At 41.5% G+C, this 19839-nt stretch overlaps 2 protein-coding genes across 2 annotated transcripts in view; one reads left to right on the top strand and one right to left on the bottom strand.

Annotated features, from left to right (window-relative positions):
* Nucleotides 1–1078: 1078 nt before the first annotated feature.
* prorsd1 (prolyl-tRNA synthetase domain containing 1) lies at nt 1079–5211 on the bottom strand. The gene is made up of 4 exons (XM_033612778.2): nt 5035–5211; nt 3617–3742; nt 3419–3508; nt 1079–2127 (listed from the first exon to the last, which is right to left on the bottom strand). Exons 1-4 carry the CDS (start codon nt 5113–5115, stop codon nt 1915–1917), a joined length of 510 nt encoding a protein of 169 aa, XP_033468669.1. The 5' UTR covers nt 5116–5211; the 3' UTR covers nt 1079–1914.
* Nucleotides 5212–19035: 13824 nt separating this feature from the next.
* Nucleotides 19036–19839, top strand: part of LOC117248076 (melanopsin-A) — a 65424-nt gene continuing 64620 nt past the window's right edge. The window contains exon 1 of the mRNA XM_033612813.2: nt 19036–19233. Within this exon, the coding sequence (XP_033468704.1) occupies nt 19036–19233 (198 nt within the window). The remainder of the gene's footprint in view (nt 19234–19839) is intronic.

The following is a 19839-nucleotide window of genomic DNA, read 5'->3' on the forward strand; positions in this document are numbered from 1 at the left end:
GGTCCTTCAACATCTGCCGGACTATGCTCAGGATTTTCTATGAGTCTGTGGTGGCCAGTGCTATCCTCTATGCTGTTGTGTGCTGGGGCAGCAAGCTGAGGGTGGCGGACGCCAGCAGACTCAACAAACTGATCTGCAAGGTCAGTGACGTTGTGGGAACGGAGTGTGACTCTCTGATGGTGGTGTCAGAGAGGAGGATGCTGTCTAAGCTATGAACTATCTTGGACAATGTCTCACACCCACTCCACCATGTGCTGGTCAGGCACAAGAGTGCTTTCAGTGGGAGACTCATACCACCAAGATGTACCACTGAGCGCCACAGGAAATCATTCCTGCCTGTGGCCATCAAACTGTACAACTCCTCCCTCTGAGTGGCCCAGAGACTTTTTCACACACACTGCAATAATCCAATGTAACTTGTGCAATAACCCCATTTCACCCTGACTGTATATATTCTGTTTGTGTAAATAATCTTGTTCAACTTACAATATATATGTATATATATATATATTTATTTACGTTTATGTTTGTTAATAATTCCTGTTTATTTAACTATATATTTGTAAATACTACTGTTTAAATTTCTTATATTTTCACGTATCTTTCCTCTCTTGCAAGGAGCACCTGTAACATAAATAATTTCCCCTCGGGGATCAATAAAGTATTTCTGATTGTGATTCTGATTCTGAGAAGTCCTGCATTCAAAACCTTACATAAAGGTCCAGTGTGGAAGATTTAGGTGGATTCAGTCACATCTAGTGGTGAGGATTGCAGATTGCAACCAGCTCAAATTTCTCCCGGTTAGGATCACTTCAGTGTTGATTATTCAAGAGGTTTTCACTGGGAGCCGAATGATGTTTCCTCTTCTCAAAAACGAATAGACTAAAGCAGTAAAAACACTGAATAAAACAATTTGACGTTAAAAATCAGTGTTTCTTCGATGCTATTTGGCATGTCGGAGACAGGCTGCTGGCACCTAGCAAGCTTACTGAAATGTCGCAGGAACAAATGGAGTGGATGTCTCTTGCCTGGTCAGGAATGATGGAGGAGGAAGTGAAGATGAAACACACACATTTCATTCATGACCTGGAAGGATTTATTCTGCTACTGCCAAGAAAAGGTAATCTGTACAGAACATCGTTCGTGTCTGGAACACAGTTAATCTACTCTACCTATTCAGCCCTGGAGGTTGAAACAAGGGTGTTTTTTTCTTGGTTGTAGTTTCCTGCTAGCACCCCCAGAGGCTGGAGTGCACATTGCAGCCACAAAATGAAATATCAACATAGGTGATGACACATTATCAGTAAGAGTTCCTGCTCTCGAATACATTAGCAGATGAATAAACATTTATTTTGGCCTGTTTCTAGTCTCTGGAAGGTTTTTGTTTTGTAAAAGGCTGCATGGAAGGAAATCAATCTAAAAAATGCTGGATGATATGAAAACAATCAGCAGTGTGTCGTTTATATTTACTGAGCTAAAACATGTAAAACCGTCTGCTCCTTTAATCAAGAGACTTAACAAAGTAAAACGAAGAGACATAACATGACAAATGGAAGACAATTAGAGAGTGGTCTTGTGTTTAACAACCCAAAATAAATTTGAGTCTTAAAAAGTCTCTAAATAGATCTTCACCTTTTTGACCTTTAAATAAAAATGAGTTTTGGCAGAGCTGTAAAACCGTATTTCTTTCTGTTTGTAAATCATAACTGCTCAGCATCTGGATTTATGTGTAACTAAAAAAAGCTTCTCCTGATGTTCCCAATGAAGACTTTCACTGATCTTTGTTTTCAAATTCTTTGTAGCAGAATAAGTTCATATTCAGCTCTGCACGTTTTCCTCACGTCCAGTTTAATCCCTGCAGGCTGCTGGGGTCCAGTTCTTAACCCCGGTTCAGTTCAAAATTCCCGTCCCGTCCTACTCAAAGCTCTCCAGGACCGCTTCGTGTCCCGTCTCCCGGAGAAAGCGCAGGAAGTCGTCCGGTCGCAGCCCCATGGTGGCAGCATTGGTCATGGGGTGGAAGTAGACCAGCTCGTGGCCTCCCTCCACCAGGTCCCGGTCCAGGACAAATTTAACACTCTGGTCCTTGTCGAAGAGCAGAGCGAGAGCCGTCGCACAGCCTTGACCCACCTGAGAGGAGATGGACAGAGGAAGTTAAGGAAGTTGAAATCAGAAACAAACTGCAAACCAGAACTGGGAAACCAGACCAGTTTGTAGTGGTAAATGAAATATAGGGACAACAGTTCTAATGGTGGCAGCAGCTGTCTGAAGTTTAAAATATGTGAAAATTAAACTATTAAACTATAGAAGACTGAACCTGCTCTACCAGCTGACCCTGGATACTGAGCGGTTGGAAAAGAGGTGATGATGATGATGGTGATTTCTCTCTGCCCCCACAGCACACCTCTTTGGTCTTTGTGATTTTTGTGTGTCCGGGTAAAAGCAAAAGAGAAGACTGAGAGAATTTGCAGAGGCTGAAGACTTTAACAGTTTGACATGCACGCCTCACCGTTCTTTATAAAAAGGTATGATTGGGGTGTTCGGGGACAGAGTTGTCATGGCCGTAATCCAGCAGTGGAGGTAGGAACAGTGCCAAAATGACGCCTGTGTAAAAGGGACAGTCAGCAGGACAGTCGGGATGGGTATGACGTTTTGGTTATGCGTTATGTGTGTGACCCACCTCTGGGAAATTTAAAGAGCAGATAGTAGCAGTTAGCAGCTAACTCAAAGAAGAAGAACGGCGACCAAAAATATCCGCAGATTGGGGAGACAGCAATGTCCAGGAGCAGGGACGGTAAATGATTGTTGTTGCCTTCTTATTGCATTCTTACTGTTTATAAAGAAGTGTTTCCCACATAATTAGAATATATGTGTGGTGGTAGCTGATGACTGGGAGTAGGGGCTGACTGTCTATCTGTCCTTGTGTATCTCTGTGTCTGCTCTCTGATTTCAGGGGGTCCATGAATGCAGCTCAGGCAGAACTCTTCCTTTTTTTTCACCCTCAGCAGCAGTATGGGAGGCAAACTTTTAGACCCAGTGCAATGCAGGGTTGAGTTTCACTGTCACCATGCCTAACATCCTGCTGCTACGTCTCCTAATGAACAGCCCAGCTCCAAAAATAGAAAACCATAATGTGGCAGTAGATGTTTTAATAGTGGCGGGCCACCACTAATAAATAAATGTGTGGGAAACCTGTCAAGCACTGCTGACATGTACGTCATATGTAACACTAGAGACTGACGCTGTTGTGAAAATGCAAAGGCAGCATAAAGAAGGGACTTTGTAGCAGCCCTATATACAGAAATATTGACACTGCTGTTCAATTAAAATATATTTTTACTTGTCTTATTTGACCCTGACGAGACTGTGAGCTGAATTCTTTAAATGTTTCTATGAACAAGGTGATTTAACCAGTTCTTACCTTGAGTTTCTCCAACATGGCCGCCTCGTCTGCGAATCGCAGGTTGCCGCTGCCGACGCCGAGCTTCTTGGCGAGGTCGTTGAGGTTCACCTGCAGAGGAACAGAGAGGATTATGGGATGCAGCAGAGAAACATGACAGTTCAGAGGTCAGGTGGGTGAAATCTTCATGTGACAGTGGATGTAAAGATGCGAGCTGACCTGGCGGTCGTGGCGAGCCGACACCAGCCACAGGCCTTTCTTCTTCTTGTCCTTCAGGAAGAGGTTCTTGGAGATGGCTCCATTCACCTGCTGCAGGTGAGGCATCATCTCCTCCACCGTGAACACCTGCAGACAGGAAGGCGGGAAACAACTGTTCTTTAAGTGTGATGTTACACCTACAGCTTAAAATAACAACGATAGTACAGATGTTATAAACAATTTTTGTACATTTTACGACCAAATTAAATATTTAATAATTATCATACATTTTGAGGATGTTTATTTTTAAATAAAGATTTTTATTAAAAGCCTCACACCATGACATCACATAATAACTACATTAGCAAAGAGGATCAGAGGTGGAAACTGAAATCACACAGTCTTTTGATGCAGCACAGATAAACTGACACCTGTGTAGAAACCTTCAGTATGAGGCTGGATGATCACATGAAGGTGCACAGCCAACAAAAATGATCTGTTCGCGTCCCCTGCAGGTCACAGCAGGGTCTTGCAACAGAAACGTGTCAGACAGGTTTTGTAAAACCATCTGTACACTTGGATCTGACAATAATTTTATACTTCTCAGACTCTGAAATTCAAAACTGCACCAAAAGCCTCCTCTTTTATTACAGTGGAGGTTTCTATTTGATTCACCGCTAAAGCAGTATGTAGCTGCTGACAATCAATACAATGAAAGTTGAATTAAAATGACAAAAATGCATTTTTAAAACACCTTAAAAAGGTGTTGAAGTTCTAAGTAATAAATGTCGTTTGCATTTCAGAATCAACTCGTCGCAGTTTTGTTTATAGGTGACATTTTAAGTTTGGAAACACTGTCATACCAGACTCCATTCAAAACCTTATCGCTTTTTAATTTGTCTTTTGCATTCTGCACAAATACATGACTGGAGGAACAAATGCTTAGGCAAATCTGCTTCGATTGATCTCACGGCAAATTCGGCATGTAAACAAACAGACAATTCAACAGTCAAATACATAAAATGACAACTATTTAACACGTCCACGTGTCCATTATCAATAATACTGTAGTGAAAACACACAAATCACACAGCTAAAACTACACTATAATAAAAGTAATTCACAGATTGGATAACGCCGAATAGAAGTGTGAGTCCCAAAGTTTCATACAGTGTCTCAAAGCGTTTAAAGGTGTTTGTTGACAATTTGTAATAAGCAAAGAAACTTAAAATGTGTGGTTTTCTAATGGGATTCAACAGTGTTTCGTTCTCGATAGAAAGTAGTGTGGCATATCCCAGCATTGTATTCCTCTCCCAGCAACATTAACTTATATAATGAATGATATTTTGATTTAATAATCACAGCATAGCTGGTGATGTTTCTGATTTAAAAGTTTGGACTCTGTCAGCTCATTTATAAACAGGTATTTTCAGTTTTACCGGCGGATGCTCCACGCAGGTCGTCTCGATGTTTAGAGACTGCAGGTACTTCTCCAGCTCAGCGCGCAGGTCTTCTGACATCTTTATGAAATGTGTTTTTAAACAAATCAATGAGCACAAACCAGAAGTGGATGAACAGAATGTACAGAAACAGCTGCACAAAGAGGAAGACCTCTTCTTCTTCTATTAGTTTAATGGCGATTGGCAAACTAGCTTTCACTTGCATTACCGCTACCTACTGGACTGGAATGTGGAGCAGCAGATTAGCTGTGGAAATTATTCCTGTTACTCCTAAATAATTAGCCTACATACATTCCTTGGTGTCTTTCCAAGCAGATTCCCTAATAAAATACTGTGCTTTTCTTCAGTTAGTCCTGTCATTAACTCCCTGATATAAATTAAGGTTTGCTGCAGCACTTGCAGTAGTTTTAGGTTTTTCTGTTGTAAAATGACTTCATTTTGTGTGTATGTTTGGTTCTCTAGATCGTATACTTCCAGTGTATTTGCCTATGTGCCACACCCTCTGCAGCAAGACACCATAACTTTTAAGTGCTTTTATGATATTGCTGTCAGGGACCCTGAGTTTAATAAACGGCTGTTATGGAATTTGACCCACACTGACTGTGTTACAATATTTCTGAAGACTGTAAAGTTGTCTTTCCATGTCACTTAAGTCCCAACATTCCTGACAGGGTTTGTACATAAAGTCCTTTATGATAGTTTTGACCTCTGATTTACTTTGTGGTCCTTGCAGATCAATTAACTGTTGTTTAACCAACATGTCTACTTTCTCATTTCCTTCCACCCCTACATGAGCAGGAACCCAAAGGAAGGAGATAATCAATCCCCTGCAATGTAGTCTGAGCAGAACGTGATACACTTCACACATAATATCCTGTCTGCAGGATGAGTTTACAGATTTAATGCTCAAAAGTGCTGACAAGCTATCGGAGGCAATTATAGCACTGGGTTGTTTCCTTCCGCTCATTGTACTGTTGATAATATTCCAATTAATTCAGCTGTTTACACTGAGAGGTGGTTTTACATTCTCTTTTTAACTGGCACGAAGAATGCAGCACACACATGCCCAGTCTCTGGTTCTTTTGAACCATCTGCAGATATGCATATCTTGTGTTTGTGATGATCAATATATCTCTGCACTGTTGTCCACTGTGGTACTTTTTTAAGGCTTTTCTGTTCATTTCTGTTGCAGACTTGTATCTACTTATGGCATAATGAATCTCCACTGAGGTATATCTGATAATGGAAACAGTGGAGCTTAGTTTTATGCAACACAGACCTACATTTTGAGCCATGGCATTCCCTACACAACCAAAACTGTGAAAGTTGGACTCATTCTGCTCCCAACAATCTTGTAGAATGGCTTTTGTAGGTTGTGATCTATAGTGTGATTAACCTAATCTGTCAACATAAACTGGGCCCTCCTAATTCATAGAGGCATTTTCCACATTTCAGCTTGTAACGCAGATGTTGGTGATATTTTAAATGCTCTGGAGGTGGTTGAAAAAATCCTTGAGCAGATTGGGACCTGGGAAATTTAGAAGCCAGATCAACACCTTGAGCTTTTTGTCACGCTCCACAGGACATTTCTAAACAATTTGTGTAGTGTGGCATGCTGCTTTTTACTGCTAAGTGAGGTTCTGGCAGGCTGTATACTAATGTAGCATAATGCTGCCCTCTGCAGGTGAGAGTTTGCTATTCACCCTATATTTTTAAATAAAGTCCAGAAGCAGGGAGAAATTTTAGGAACGTCTACCAATAATAGGCAGAAAAAAAATGTCTCAGTTGGTTCTCACCTGGAACCAAACACCTGCAGGGTTTCCTTGAACTGAAGTGCGAACAGTGATGACATCAGTGGGCGAAACTGGAAAGAGATTTTTCCAAGTTGGTTTAATAGATTTTTTGTGGTCATAGTGTAGGCTAAATAATATTAATAGATAATAACCAATTAACAAAATAAAAATAAAATGAGACAGATAAGCCTGTACAGCCTGTTTTTATCTATCACACTGAACCCCAGAGACCATTTCTCAGTCTTTATGTGAGTTAATAATGTTGACACACGGTAAAGACTCACTGAAGGACATGTTGTCAGCGTCCCACTTTTACCTGAACAATGTATTATAGAGAATGGATGAAGCATTAATGCACCTCAATGACCCAGTTTGATACAGAACACAAGGTCAGCGTCGCAGCTGAACCCCTCGCTCTTTTAGCGAAATGAACGTTACAAAACACTGTGAGATTTGGGTCGTAGCTGCATCAAAGCATCAAACACTGCTGAGATCTCAGTCCCACTGATGCCAACACATCAGATTACAATAAAGATCAGGGGCGGACTCAGACTGTCTGAGGACCAGGGGCGGAGAAATAAAAAAGGGCACCAGCATGCAGTGGGATGGCACCAAAAGGTCATATATTGACGCTTAATCCTGGACTTTCAGCGTTGACATATGATGTGCAAGGTACCCTGGTGTGTCTGCTGTTGACTTTCTGGGACGCTGTGTCAACTTTAGCCTGGTACATGCTGTGTGTCTTTTTAAAATACACTTCCGTTTTCACAGGAAATGTACAGTTCGCATACTCTTTCAAAATAAACATACTATGTTGGCACAACACCGGGAATCCAACTCATATACCCTGAATTTCACACAGAGCCCCTCAAAGTCTGCATCCTAAATTTAATTTTCTGCCCTCTAACCACACACACACACACACACACACACACACACACACACGGTCAACCCTCCACCCTGCTGCTCCCTGCGTCAGCCGTCAATCAAGCAGAAATCCTGAGATTTCACACATCCCTCTTATCAGCGCTCTGTTAGAGGCTCCGATGTTATTTACGTTCCTTGTGAGCAGGAGGACAAACTGTTGGTCTGAGCCGCTGTGTTTGCTTTCTTATTTACAGAGTCAGGGCTGTGTATGAGCACCAAACTTATTTCTACACACAGAGCGGACATCTGCAGCACAAAAAAATAAAATAAAACAAGTTAGTGACAGGCAGTGCATACATGGGGATAGATGGAGACTGGAAATATAATAATATAATAAGTTATCAGTATGCAAACTAGTTGTTTCTACTCTTTGCTTTTACTATGGGGCGGTTATTAAGGGCACTCGTGTGCATATGTTTGAGTGCATGTATGTCTGTAGCTGATACAGACAGGTAAGAAAAAGGGCTGAGCAAATAACACTGAGAGGAAAATTGAAAATATAAATAATGATAAGAGTAATATATAAAACTACATATACATTGTAATGAATAAAAAAAAATACAATTAAATTAAATTAAATTACATCAAATTAAATTAAATACAATTAAATTAAATTAAATACAATTAAATTAAAGTAAAGTAAATTGAATTAAATTACATCAATTAAATTAAATTAAATTAAATTAAATTACATTGCATTAAATAAAAAAAAAAAAATAAATAAAGAGAAAAAGAGACAGTGGTGTTGGCACCAGTAGTCACCCTCCGAGGTCTTGTGGGGGTACGAGGGCTCAGACGGGCTGCACACAGACCCCAGGGAGGGCATTGGCCCTTGCAGATACCTCTGGCTCCTTGTAGAGATAAGAGATACTCACTGAATATATATATATATAATATAATAATACTGGATTAGACTCACTGATTGCTCCTTCAAGTAGAAGTATGAAAGTATCAGCATCAAAATATATTTAAATCATCAAAAGTAAAAGTACTCATACTCATACTCGCACATTTTAAATACTTTATACACTGCTGGATAGTTGAATCTATAATAATACATCTGTAAAATAAACTACAGTTTTAAAATAAAGTAAAAAGTATTTGCATCTGAGATGTAGAGGAGTAGAGGAAAGGTAAAGTACAAGTACAGTACTTGAGTAAATGTACTTAGTGACTTTCCACCTCTGATTAACACGCTCCAGAAAACAGACAGTAGAAGTCTGTCCTGATTTTATATTTAGGTCAAGAGCTGATAAAGGAGGTTGAACAAAGATTATCTGCAGACTGGATTATAACTTACTTTTATTACTTCACTAAATATAATCAAACATTTTGACCTAAACGTTTGACCTAAAAGGACAAACTTTGTATTTTTGGATTCAGCACAGTTGAGGCTCTGAGAACACAGGAATGATGATGACATGAAATAACCTGTTAAGATGCTTCAGTTCATGTAAAGACATAAACACCCTCTGTGATAACACACACAGGGTTTAAGTTATTATTGACCCAGTGATCCTCGATAATTATTGAACCACAGCAATGTTACTGGGCTGTAAGTATTGAGTTTGTCCACCTGGAGTCGACTCAGTGGTTCGATTGAAAAGGTTCAAACGACCACTGACCAGGAAGAAAGAAAGCACGAGGAAGAAGAAAATCCGGCTCATCGATTGGCCAGGACCGAAAACGGAAATCCATCGTGGGTAGCCACAAGCAGCTGTGATATATAGTCCTCTGACCATATATATCAATAAGCGCCTGCACCTCCTCACTACGCCACGTCTGCCCACGAGACATTTTCCAAGTCTTTCTGTTTTTACCTCTGATTCCCCCGGCTCACGCTGTTGGCTTTGCTTTTTCTCTACCCAAAATGCACTGCGCTTTACTTCCTCTCTTTGGTTCACTTCTTCTCTTTGGTTCGCTGGATAGCCCGTTTGTATTTCCCACTATAAGCAAACTGCACCAGGATTCACTTGCAAGTGAACCGAGACCCCCAGTTTTCAAGTGGGCCAGGGTTGGCTCGCACTGGAGTTCGAATGAGCGATCACACCACTTCAAATGAACCGAACTATCCGTGGAAGCGGACCAGGGTTTGTTTAAAGTGGACCAAATAGCGACAGTGTGAATGCATCCTAAGGTGGTGTGATTACACGTGCTGTAACTTAAAGTATGTGGTGTTTCTGAGTCTATACGTACGAGCTGTACCAAGATCTCTCTGACGTCAGATTTGTGTAATTCGGCTTATATTATTTAACTAATAAAAACAGAGGCTCTCTGAGTTTATTCTATTATTTGTAAAAATGCAGACGGACCACAGAGTAGAGATTTTCTACATCCTTGTTACCTGCAGGGATCGAGCCCCACACAGGACTGTGTTTCAGGGTTAATGGAGTATTGAGCTCAGAGTGGAACACTGAACCGTCTCTATTGTGTCTCCACTCTGTCGACTGTTGTCGTCATTTAAATGTATTGATATGGCTTCAACTGCAATTACTTTCACATCAGTACAACAGCTTTCTATTCAAACTGAGAGACATGACCTTCAAGTGTGTGTGTGTGTGTGTCTGTGTTGCCCTCCTACCTGTCAGTCACTCAGTGTCCTACATTATTCTCAGCTTCCATCAGTTTAACTGGTGATTAAATGGAAGCAGGGTTTCATTGCCCTGTGTCTGCGGTTATCAACGTCAACCCCACACACACACACACACACACACACACACACACACACACACACATGCACACACATGCACACACACACACGGAGGCACATTTGATTGTGATTATTCTTCAGTGGGTCGATGTTGTAAGCAGGGAAGCGGCTGGTAAACCCTTTGTTGTTGCTTTTTCTAAAAATAAAGTTCTTCTTTCTCAAAAGTAAATTCTGCAAAACCCTGATATGTTAAATTTGTACATTTCACATGTAGCAGATAAGTCGAAACTTTATGTTGCAGTTTCTTTGGATAACGTGTGGTTAGGTTTAGGTACAAAATATTATTTAGAGTTATTGAAGCATCATGTTTTAGCTTAAAATACCCACTACAAACCAACCCGCTTGGTCACTATAGACATGGCTGTTAAAAAATACCCACTTTGGTGACACAAACAAACCTGGAAATGTTTAAAAATACACATTTATACAAAAATATTGTATTTAATGGGAAAGGTTACAATCAGCATTCACTTCCAGGACAAATGACTCTGCAGTAGTCTCAGATATTTACTGGCTCCAGCTGATCAGCAGTGATGGAAATACCTCACCCATACGCTAATATTAGCTCCTGTGCGGGCACAATGCAAAGACAGCAACACATTCTCACTCCGACTACATGTCAGCGTTTGGTCATGGACCTTCCACGTCCAGATATGACGTGCAAGGTACCCTGGGTGTGTTGGTTGTTGACGTTCTGGGAGGCCGTGTCAAGTTCTGCCTGTTACATGCATTGTCTTCTTTCAAGATACACTTTTGTTTTTACAGGAAATTTAATGTTTACGTACAGTCTCTTTCAAAATAAAAGCACCACATCAGTACAACACCGCGAATTGACCTTTTTCTTCCTTTAACAGCTAAAGCATGTTATTGGGTTTAGGTAAAAAGAACAGCGTTTGGCTTTATATAATGATGCAAACATCGCTCTCCCGGGTGAAAGTTGGTGTTTGTTGGACTCATCCAGCACCCCTCCCACCCACCCCTTTAAAACTTTTGCTCCCTTAACTTTCATTCTTGTCCCGCCGCATTTCTCCCTTACACTGCCTGGCGCTGTTGAACTATAACTGCGACTGGCCGTGTATCATGGCAACGTGAAAGGATGGCTTTTTTCGCCAGTGTATGATACTGGAAGGCACTGTCGCAGTGCCAGATTTCGACAACTTCAGAGTGAGACTTGGTTGCCCTAGCTCCAGCTGATCGGCAGTGATGGAAATACAACACCACATGCTTATTCTAGCTACTTTGCAGGTGTGATGCAATGACAGGCGACAAGAAAATACTGTCCAAACGCTTGGGTGTCATAAACATGTAGTCGGCACTGAGTTTGAAAGACAGACTGTATAAGAAATAAATATAAAATAGAAGTAACCGCTGTCTCCATGCTGCTTTTACTGTTTGCTACCTGTTTTCCAGCATGTCTGTCATGTCAAACATGACACACACCAAGGCATACCAGTTTACTGCAGAGCCTACAGACAATGGAAAAGCAGTCTATCACCTATTTTTAACAGGTTTTCCTGCGTTTTAAACCCAGTTCAGACCAAAGATTCAGAAGAAGACATAACTGTTTTAGAACGTTGCAGAGAAAGGTTGCATCTAGTTGCATTGGTGTGAACTGGCAGGTTTTAAGAACGTTGCAGAACAGCACATTGAAAGTAGCTGCATGTTTCAACTTATCTCTCAAATCTTTGGTCTGAACTGGGCTTTATAAACCAGCATACGTGTACTAATTTTGGTGGAAGACGGTCATTACATTCCACCGTTGTTTTGGAGCTGTGCAAAGCAGCAGCTTTCATGAGATCAGTGAAGTCTCTTCACTTTGTCAGATTTGGAGATTTGGACGTCCAAAATCTGTTTGAAGTGACTTCAGTTTGTTCTCTATTGTCCATTAAAGTGAGCAGATAAGGTTATCAAAGAGTACACAGTTTAACCAACACACACGCGCACACACACACACACAATGCAATCATGCGCTCATCAATGAGAGCGTTTGTCCTCGTCTCATCATTTGTATTAAGTTGAAGCAGCAGGTCAGCAGATAATCATTATAATGACTTTCCATCAGAGTGCTGACCTAAAGACCCAAATACCCCACTTTGTGTGTGTGTGTGTGTGTGTGTGTGTGTGTGTCTCTCTGTGCCTTATAAACATTTCTACCTGTAGGAATCTTTTCTTTCACCCTCTCACCTGCTCCCTGCAGCACTTTAGACTCTGTCGATCCATGAATCCGTCAGGACTCAGTGGGGAACGTTGGTTTGCTTTGTTCTCCAGCGTGAATTTTGAGCTTCTGTCACAGTACCTGGATGGTGAGCAGGAGAGTGTGGATCAGACCTTTTGAAGATACAAGTCTCCAGAGTTCAGCAGCAGGTTGATTCTCACCCCGGCTTCATTGGACCTGACTGCGGCTCTGGTCCAGGTCCTGGATTTTAACTTTCCTCTTCTCAAGACTCCTTCAGGTACGGAGAAAATCTTTCTATAACTTTATCACATGATGATATACTGATGTATTTTGGCCAAATGAAGGGTTCAGATGTGGTTGGGATTTTAATTAAATTAAACTTTTCAGACTTTTTAGAAGTTTTTTTAATCAGTATGTAATGCCTTTATCAGACAGAAATAGCAGAGATGACAAGAACTCATCTTCCACAACTCCCAGAAATATGTCTTCTGTTTTAGACATTTTCTTTTTTACAAATACACACAGTCTGTCGGCAGTGTGCAGCTCCATTTCACTCAGAACATGAAAATAGGAGACATTGAAATGAGATGCTGTTTGGTGTTTAACTGAGAATTAAATTGCAATTATTGTGACTATAGAAACTTTCAAATAATTTAAATAAAATTTTTAACTAAACTCTAGTTGTACACATCTAAAAGAACACTTAAATATACACAACTGATTTTTTTTTTACACAGTGAAGGAAAATAAGTACATTTTACTCAAGCACTGCACAATTTTGAGGAAAATATTTTCCACTTTTTATTCTTCACGATATCTTAAACTTAATATGTTAAATATATTTTGGTGCCAGTACTTTTTTACTTTATTTGACCTCCTCAGACCTTAGCTTTTTTGGTATGCATGTTAAATCCTAGCTATTAGGGATAAGTAGCAGTTGTCAAAATCCGGTGTTTGGGTAGTGGTAGTGACTTGCAGCGTCAGAAACCAACAAAAAAGTCGGCATTATACACGGCCGGTTGCCGTTATAGTTTAACAGTTCCCAGTTCACGTCCTGTAAGATTCTAAAGCCAAACCCTGTTGTTTTGTTGCCTAAACCCAACCATGTGTATTAGTTGTTTACGGGAAAAAAACAAAGGTCAATTTGCGGTGTTGTACTGATGTAGTGCTTTAATTTTGAAAGAGACTATATGTAACAGGCTGAAGTTGACACTGTGTCCCAGAACATCAACAAACAACACACCCAGGGTACCTTGCATGCCGTATCTGGACGCGGAAAGTCTATGACCCAAACATCAATATGTGACAAGGTCGGAGTGAGAATGTGCTGCTTTGAACAGTATCTATTTTTTGAAAGAAAAAAAAAAAAGATAGTGTGTAATAAAGTATAAAACTGTATATTTCAATGCCTGCAAAAGAAAAACTGCAAAAAAAAGCAAAAAAGTTAATTCAAATATCCTGTCAAATTCATTTCCTGACATTGTATAAAAATGTAAAAGGACTAATATGCATGTATGTTGAATTTTGATGATGACGCTCCCTTTAAATTTGTAATTTACATCATGTGCAGTTTAGTTGAGCAGAGAGCTGCATTAGACACGGGAGTACATCGTCTTTCTACCGTGTGACTGAGTGTAATTTGAACCTTTTTAGTAAACGTTTTTAACTGAATTATATCTCCCGTCATTAGCTTCAGACTGAAGTTATTGTGCCTACAGCTCATTAGTGGCTTTTCTGATATCACAGGGTTTTATTAATTAAGTTAAAGCAAGGCCATAAACACAACACTGAGGGGACCACATCTGCAGGGGGCTCTGGACTCTCACCCAGAAAGAATTCAAAAAATTTTAAAACTCCTGTCTTGTCATATTATATTATTTATCATGAGCAATATATAAATATATATGCAAGAAAATTACTATGACATAAACAAATACATAAATGAATGACACTTCAACACTCATATAACATTCTAGTTTTCCACCAGTTTGAAAGTAGTGAAACAGAGACTCAGTACAGTGTTCACAACTTCTGCTAGGGTATGGCAACACCACTTGGACAAACATCTCAAACCATCCACCGTCATGGACTTCAGTTTTACTGCTTCACCTCCACCCCTTTCAGCTCCACATCTCCACCAAAGCCATCACCCCTGCCACTCACTCTCCAACTGCATCACTGAAATGAAATCCTGGCTTCAAACCAACTTCCTCAAACGTAACTGTGACAAGTCAGAAGCCATCATCATTCCATCTCCCTCTCCATCGACGGCTCCAATGTGCTCTCCTTTCCCCGTGTCCGTGACCTTGGTGCCATCTTCGATCAGACCCTCTCCTTTGACCAGCATATCAAACACATCACCAGAACAGCCTTCCTCCATTTCAGTAACATCGCCAACCTCTGTCCATCCATCACTTTTCCAGCTGCAGAGACTCTCAGACACGCATTCATCATTTTACAGACTGGACTACTGCAACAGTCTCCTCTGTGATTCATCATCCAAAACACTCAAGAAACTACACATCCAGAATTCTGCTGCTCATTTTTCTCACATACTCTGTGCACCTATAACAACACCACCCCCATCCTTCATAACCTCTACTGGCTCCTCACTCCACAGCGCATCCACTTCAAACTCTTCATCATCACCTATAACACCCTCCACAATCTGGCTCCTCCACTGGCACACTACCTCTCATATTCTCAGGTCTGCTGATGCCAACACATTCTCACTCTGACCTTGTCACATATCGACGTTTGGTCACGGACTTTCCACGTCCACATACGACGTGCAAGGTACCCTGGGTGCATTGGTTGTTGACGTTCTGGGACACCATGTCAAGTTCTGCTTGTTACATGCATTGTCTTCTTTCAAAATACACTTCTGTTTTCACAGGAAATTTACAGTTTACATACAGTCTCTTTCAAGATAAACGCACTACGTCGGTACGTTTATTTCCTTTAACAGCAGAAACTCGTGGTTAGGTTTTGGACAATACAACAGGGTTTGGCTTCAGAATCTAATCTATCTCTTGGGTGAAAATCAGTAGCTATGTTTCCATCCAAAAGTGATTCAAATCACTGGGAAACGCGCATTAAAAGAAATACGAATCCTGTGTGTTTCCATTAAATGTACGGACTTTGGTGAAAACCACGAACTTGTGCGAGTTTTCCGCAGAACCGGAAACAAAACAAGTCTCGCATTCTTCTTCTTCTACGTTTTCTGGCGGTTGGCAACCAGCTTGTAAATGCATTACCGCCTTTCCGACCCTGAGTGTGGATATCACCATGGAGAGAGGTGCGCTACGTCAGACTTAATTCCAACATAACTGTTTCCATCCCCCGTTTTGCGAATAAACATTTTTTCGAATCAACCAAAACCCGGCTAAAGCGAGCGTATTTTAGTTTGTGTGAATCAAGGGATTTTAATTCGAATTTTGGCGTTTCCATCATAATTTTCTGATGCAATACTTCTAGATGCGCATCTAAACAGGCTGATGGAAACATGGCTAGTGTTTGTTGGACCCATCCACCACAGCTCCCACCCACCCCACTAAGACTTTTGCCACCTTAACTTTGGTCCTTGTCCCGCTGCGTTTCCCTCTGACGCTGCCAGGCGCTTTTAAACTATAACGACAACTGGCTGCGCATCACTTTGGCGTTAAAGGAAGCCTTTTTTCGTTGGTTTCTGATGCCGCAAGTCGCTGCCCAAGCACTGGATTTCAATGACTTCAAAGTGAGACCAGGCCCGAAGGTCCAAACAAAGCTTGAATGCTTATAATAAGCTGAATGAAAATACCAAATACGTCCATGAATGTTGAAATTTTGATTCCTAAAATGACAGTTTACCTTTTATAAATGTACATAACATACATTTTGTCCTTAAAACATGAGCTGTTTGATCAGGAAGTGTTCTGAAATGTGTGATGCCCCTCTCACTGTCTTGGAGGATGTCCCGGCCTCATCAGGCAGTCGGCTGACATGAGAGGGTCGTTACCTCGATTGAGCTCACCTGGGAACTTCCCGGCTGTAAAAGCTGCCTCATGTTTTCACCCAGTGTCTCCCCTCCTGCAGCAGACGTCCACCTAGCATCACTGCTTTTTGGTTTTGTGCTATCAACTCACCTCAACACCTTAATGAGTTCTGGTTGAAACTAAATCTTTTTGTGTGGACTTCTTAATCATCACATTCCCTGAGCCAGTTTGTGAAAAATATTATGAATCAGTTTGAATATTTAAGTATTCGTGTTGATAAAGAAACCACCCACGCTAAGTGATTTTAAAAGTTATTTTTCTGCACAAACTTTTTATATTAAAAAAGATAAAAACTGAATTAAACCTTGAAACATTTAAATGTGACTCTAATGTCTTTTAACACTGTGTTATCAGTCACAACAGCTTTACGTGCTAATGTCTGTCCTCATTTTGAGGTGAGACGCTCTCTGAAGCCCCTCTGGCTTTATTTAGTCCACCTACACTGTCTGCTTCCTTACACCGCCTGTCTTTTCAGCACTCATCATACAGTTATATGAAATAAAAGCATTTCTCCCTCCAGTTGGAGGGAAAAAAAACACCGGGCTCTTGTTGTTAGCAGATCTTTTCATTTTCTGGGTTTAGTGAAAGAAGTCAGACATAATGCAAAGATTCTTTTTATGTAGTGTGAAGTGAAAGTGAATCCTGCAGTCTGATGGTGGATGTATATACGTACTCGACTCACAACGAACACAATGAAATAATAAGAGTTGCTCCTTTATCCTGCAGGTTTGAATGTGGATTTTGATGTAAGAGCATCAATGTACAGATGGAGCTTACTGATGTGTTTGGAAGTTTGAGGCACTAAAATACCCTGAAACTGAAGCTGCTTCTGCGTCTCAACTTTATTACTTACCAGTGAAAACTGGCAACAAAGAGAGGAGGACACAGACAAGGCAAGGCAGGTATGATGAGGGGCAAGGCAATGATCAGGAACAGTTACACGCGAACAATTGAAGGGGGGTATGACAGGTGAGCAAGTCAGGAAGCGGCAATAGGTCAAAACAGGAGCAGGTACCAAAAACGCAGGAACAGATCAGGTACAGGATTGATGTTTGGGTATAATTATTCCTTGTAACGCTGCCTTAACTGTGCAATACTGTGCAATATTGGTGCTTAAATTCATATTCTTCAGTACACTCATTTATTCTCAGCCACAGCCAGATGCATACACAGAATAAGGCAGGTCCTGAAAAGCCAGCTGAACAGAAAGAACAAGGTCCGAGCCATCAACACGTACGTCCTACCAGTCATCAGGTACCCTGCTGGTATAATGAGCTGACTAAAGCAGGACATTGAAGCCACTGATATCAAGACGTGGAAGCTTCTCATAATGCATGGAGGGTTTCATCCGAAGTCCAGCACCCTGAGACTGAACACAAAGCAGAACGAGGGGGGCCGAGAACTGGTGAGCCGAAACCAAGGAAGATGACCTCAAAAGATGAGCTGCTGAGTGTATACCTCAGGCAGCAGAAGAGGAGGACGAACCATCATGGACGGAAAAGCCCCTGCACGGCATGTACCACTGACAGACTGAGGAAGTGGCCGACATCAAGAGATCTACCAGTGCCTGGAAAAGGTTGGACTGAAGGACAGCAAGGAAGCACTAGTCATGGCAGCACAAGAACAGGCACTCAGTACAAGATCAGTAGAAGCAATAAGGGTCTTCCACAGCAGACAGGACCCCAAGATGCTCCTGAGACAGTTCAGCACATAAAAGCAGGTTATAAGATGCAGGCAGGAAGAGCGTTCATGGATGGGCTGGAAGTCCCACGGTCAGTATGGAAGACACGTCCTGAGGTGGTTGAGAATGACCGAGCTGATATCCTGTGGGACTTCCAGATCCAGACTGACAAACTGGTGATGGCTAACCAACCGGACATCGTGTTGATCCACAAACAACAGAAGAAGGCAGTGGTGATGGATGTAGCAATCCTGAGCAACAGAGGGCAACATCAGGAAGAAGGAACAGGAGAAGCTTGAAAAATATTGAGGGCTGAAAGAGGAGCTAGAAAAGATGTGGGGAGTAAAGGCATCAGTGGTGCCAGTGGTAATGGGAGCACTGGGAGCCACAAACTGGGAGAGTAAAAGTATGAAGTAGCAGTAGCCTAAAGTATTTGAGTATTCGTACTTAATATTTTCCACCACTGACATTTTGCAAACGCACAGAGGGTCAGTTTATGACCATAGCTTAATTTAACTGACTCTGCTCATGTTAATCAAACGCACCTTTAATTACACCTGTCTGCACACCTGCTGCACATCCGGTCACCGTCTCTCTCTCCTCCTCCTCCTACACAGAGCGCGTGAGGAGGAGCGAGGAAGAGTGGGCGGAGGAGGAGGATGAACGGCGGGAAGAGCGAGCTGCTGCGGTCCGCGCGGCAGAGCATCATCTCGTGCAGCGACCGCGAGGCGAACTGCACGGCGCGCAACACGGAGACCCTGGCGCTGTCAGCAGCATCCGCGTGGAGCGGCAACGGCTCGGCGGTGGATGCGTACCGGCTCGTGGAGCTCCAGCTTCCCGCCTCGGCCGCCCCAACGGTGAGTAACTTTCTAGTTTATTCCGTGCTCCGCTCCGGAGGTGTGGAAACTGCTTACTTTTGTTCAGAGATTAAAACCAGACCCCATAGAAATCACCAGCAATTTAACATTTACACGCTCATTGGCCCAAAAATATAAATGTACACCGCCATGTAGTAATTTAAAAGCACCGAAATAAATGTCTCTTTAATTCGGCTCACATATAATTAACAAAGCAGCAAAGACTGTAACGAATGTGTCTCATTTGAGAGTTGGCTTGACCGAGTTCTTTCATTGAAACGCGCTGTGGATGCAGCAGCTGCAACAGCTGAAATGAAATAACTCCAGTTACAAAATGTTCAAAAGAAAACCTTCTGTGGTAATTAAAATGGTGCCCAATTGAGTTACAAGTCATATTAATGGGTAAACAGTTTGGTTTTATTTTGTATAGGGTACCTATATTTGCCAGGCAGCACATAAATATTAAATACACATTTTTTTTACACAAAGTTCGGTGCGCTCTCCAACACCTCAAGGTTATTTTCTCAGACGTTCATAATACAGTCTCTTATCAGTTTTGCTAAGCTGTATATCAGATCACATACATTATCGTTACATTATTATTGA

The sequence above is a fragment of the Epinephelus lanceolatus genome, chromosome 17 (assembly GCF_041903045.1).
Source record: "Epinephelus lanceolatus isolate andai-2023 chromosome 17, ASM4190304v1, whole genome shotgun sequence".
NCBI classification, from domain to species: Eukaryota; Metazoa; Chordata; class Actinopteri; order Perciformes; family Serranidae; genus Epinephelus; species Epinephelus lanceolatus.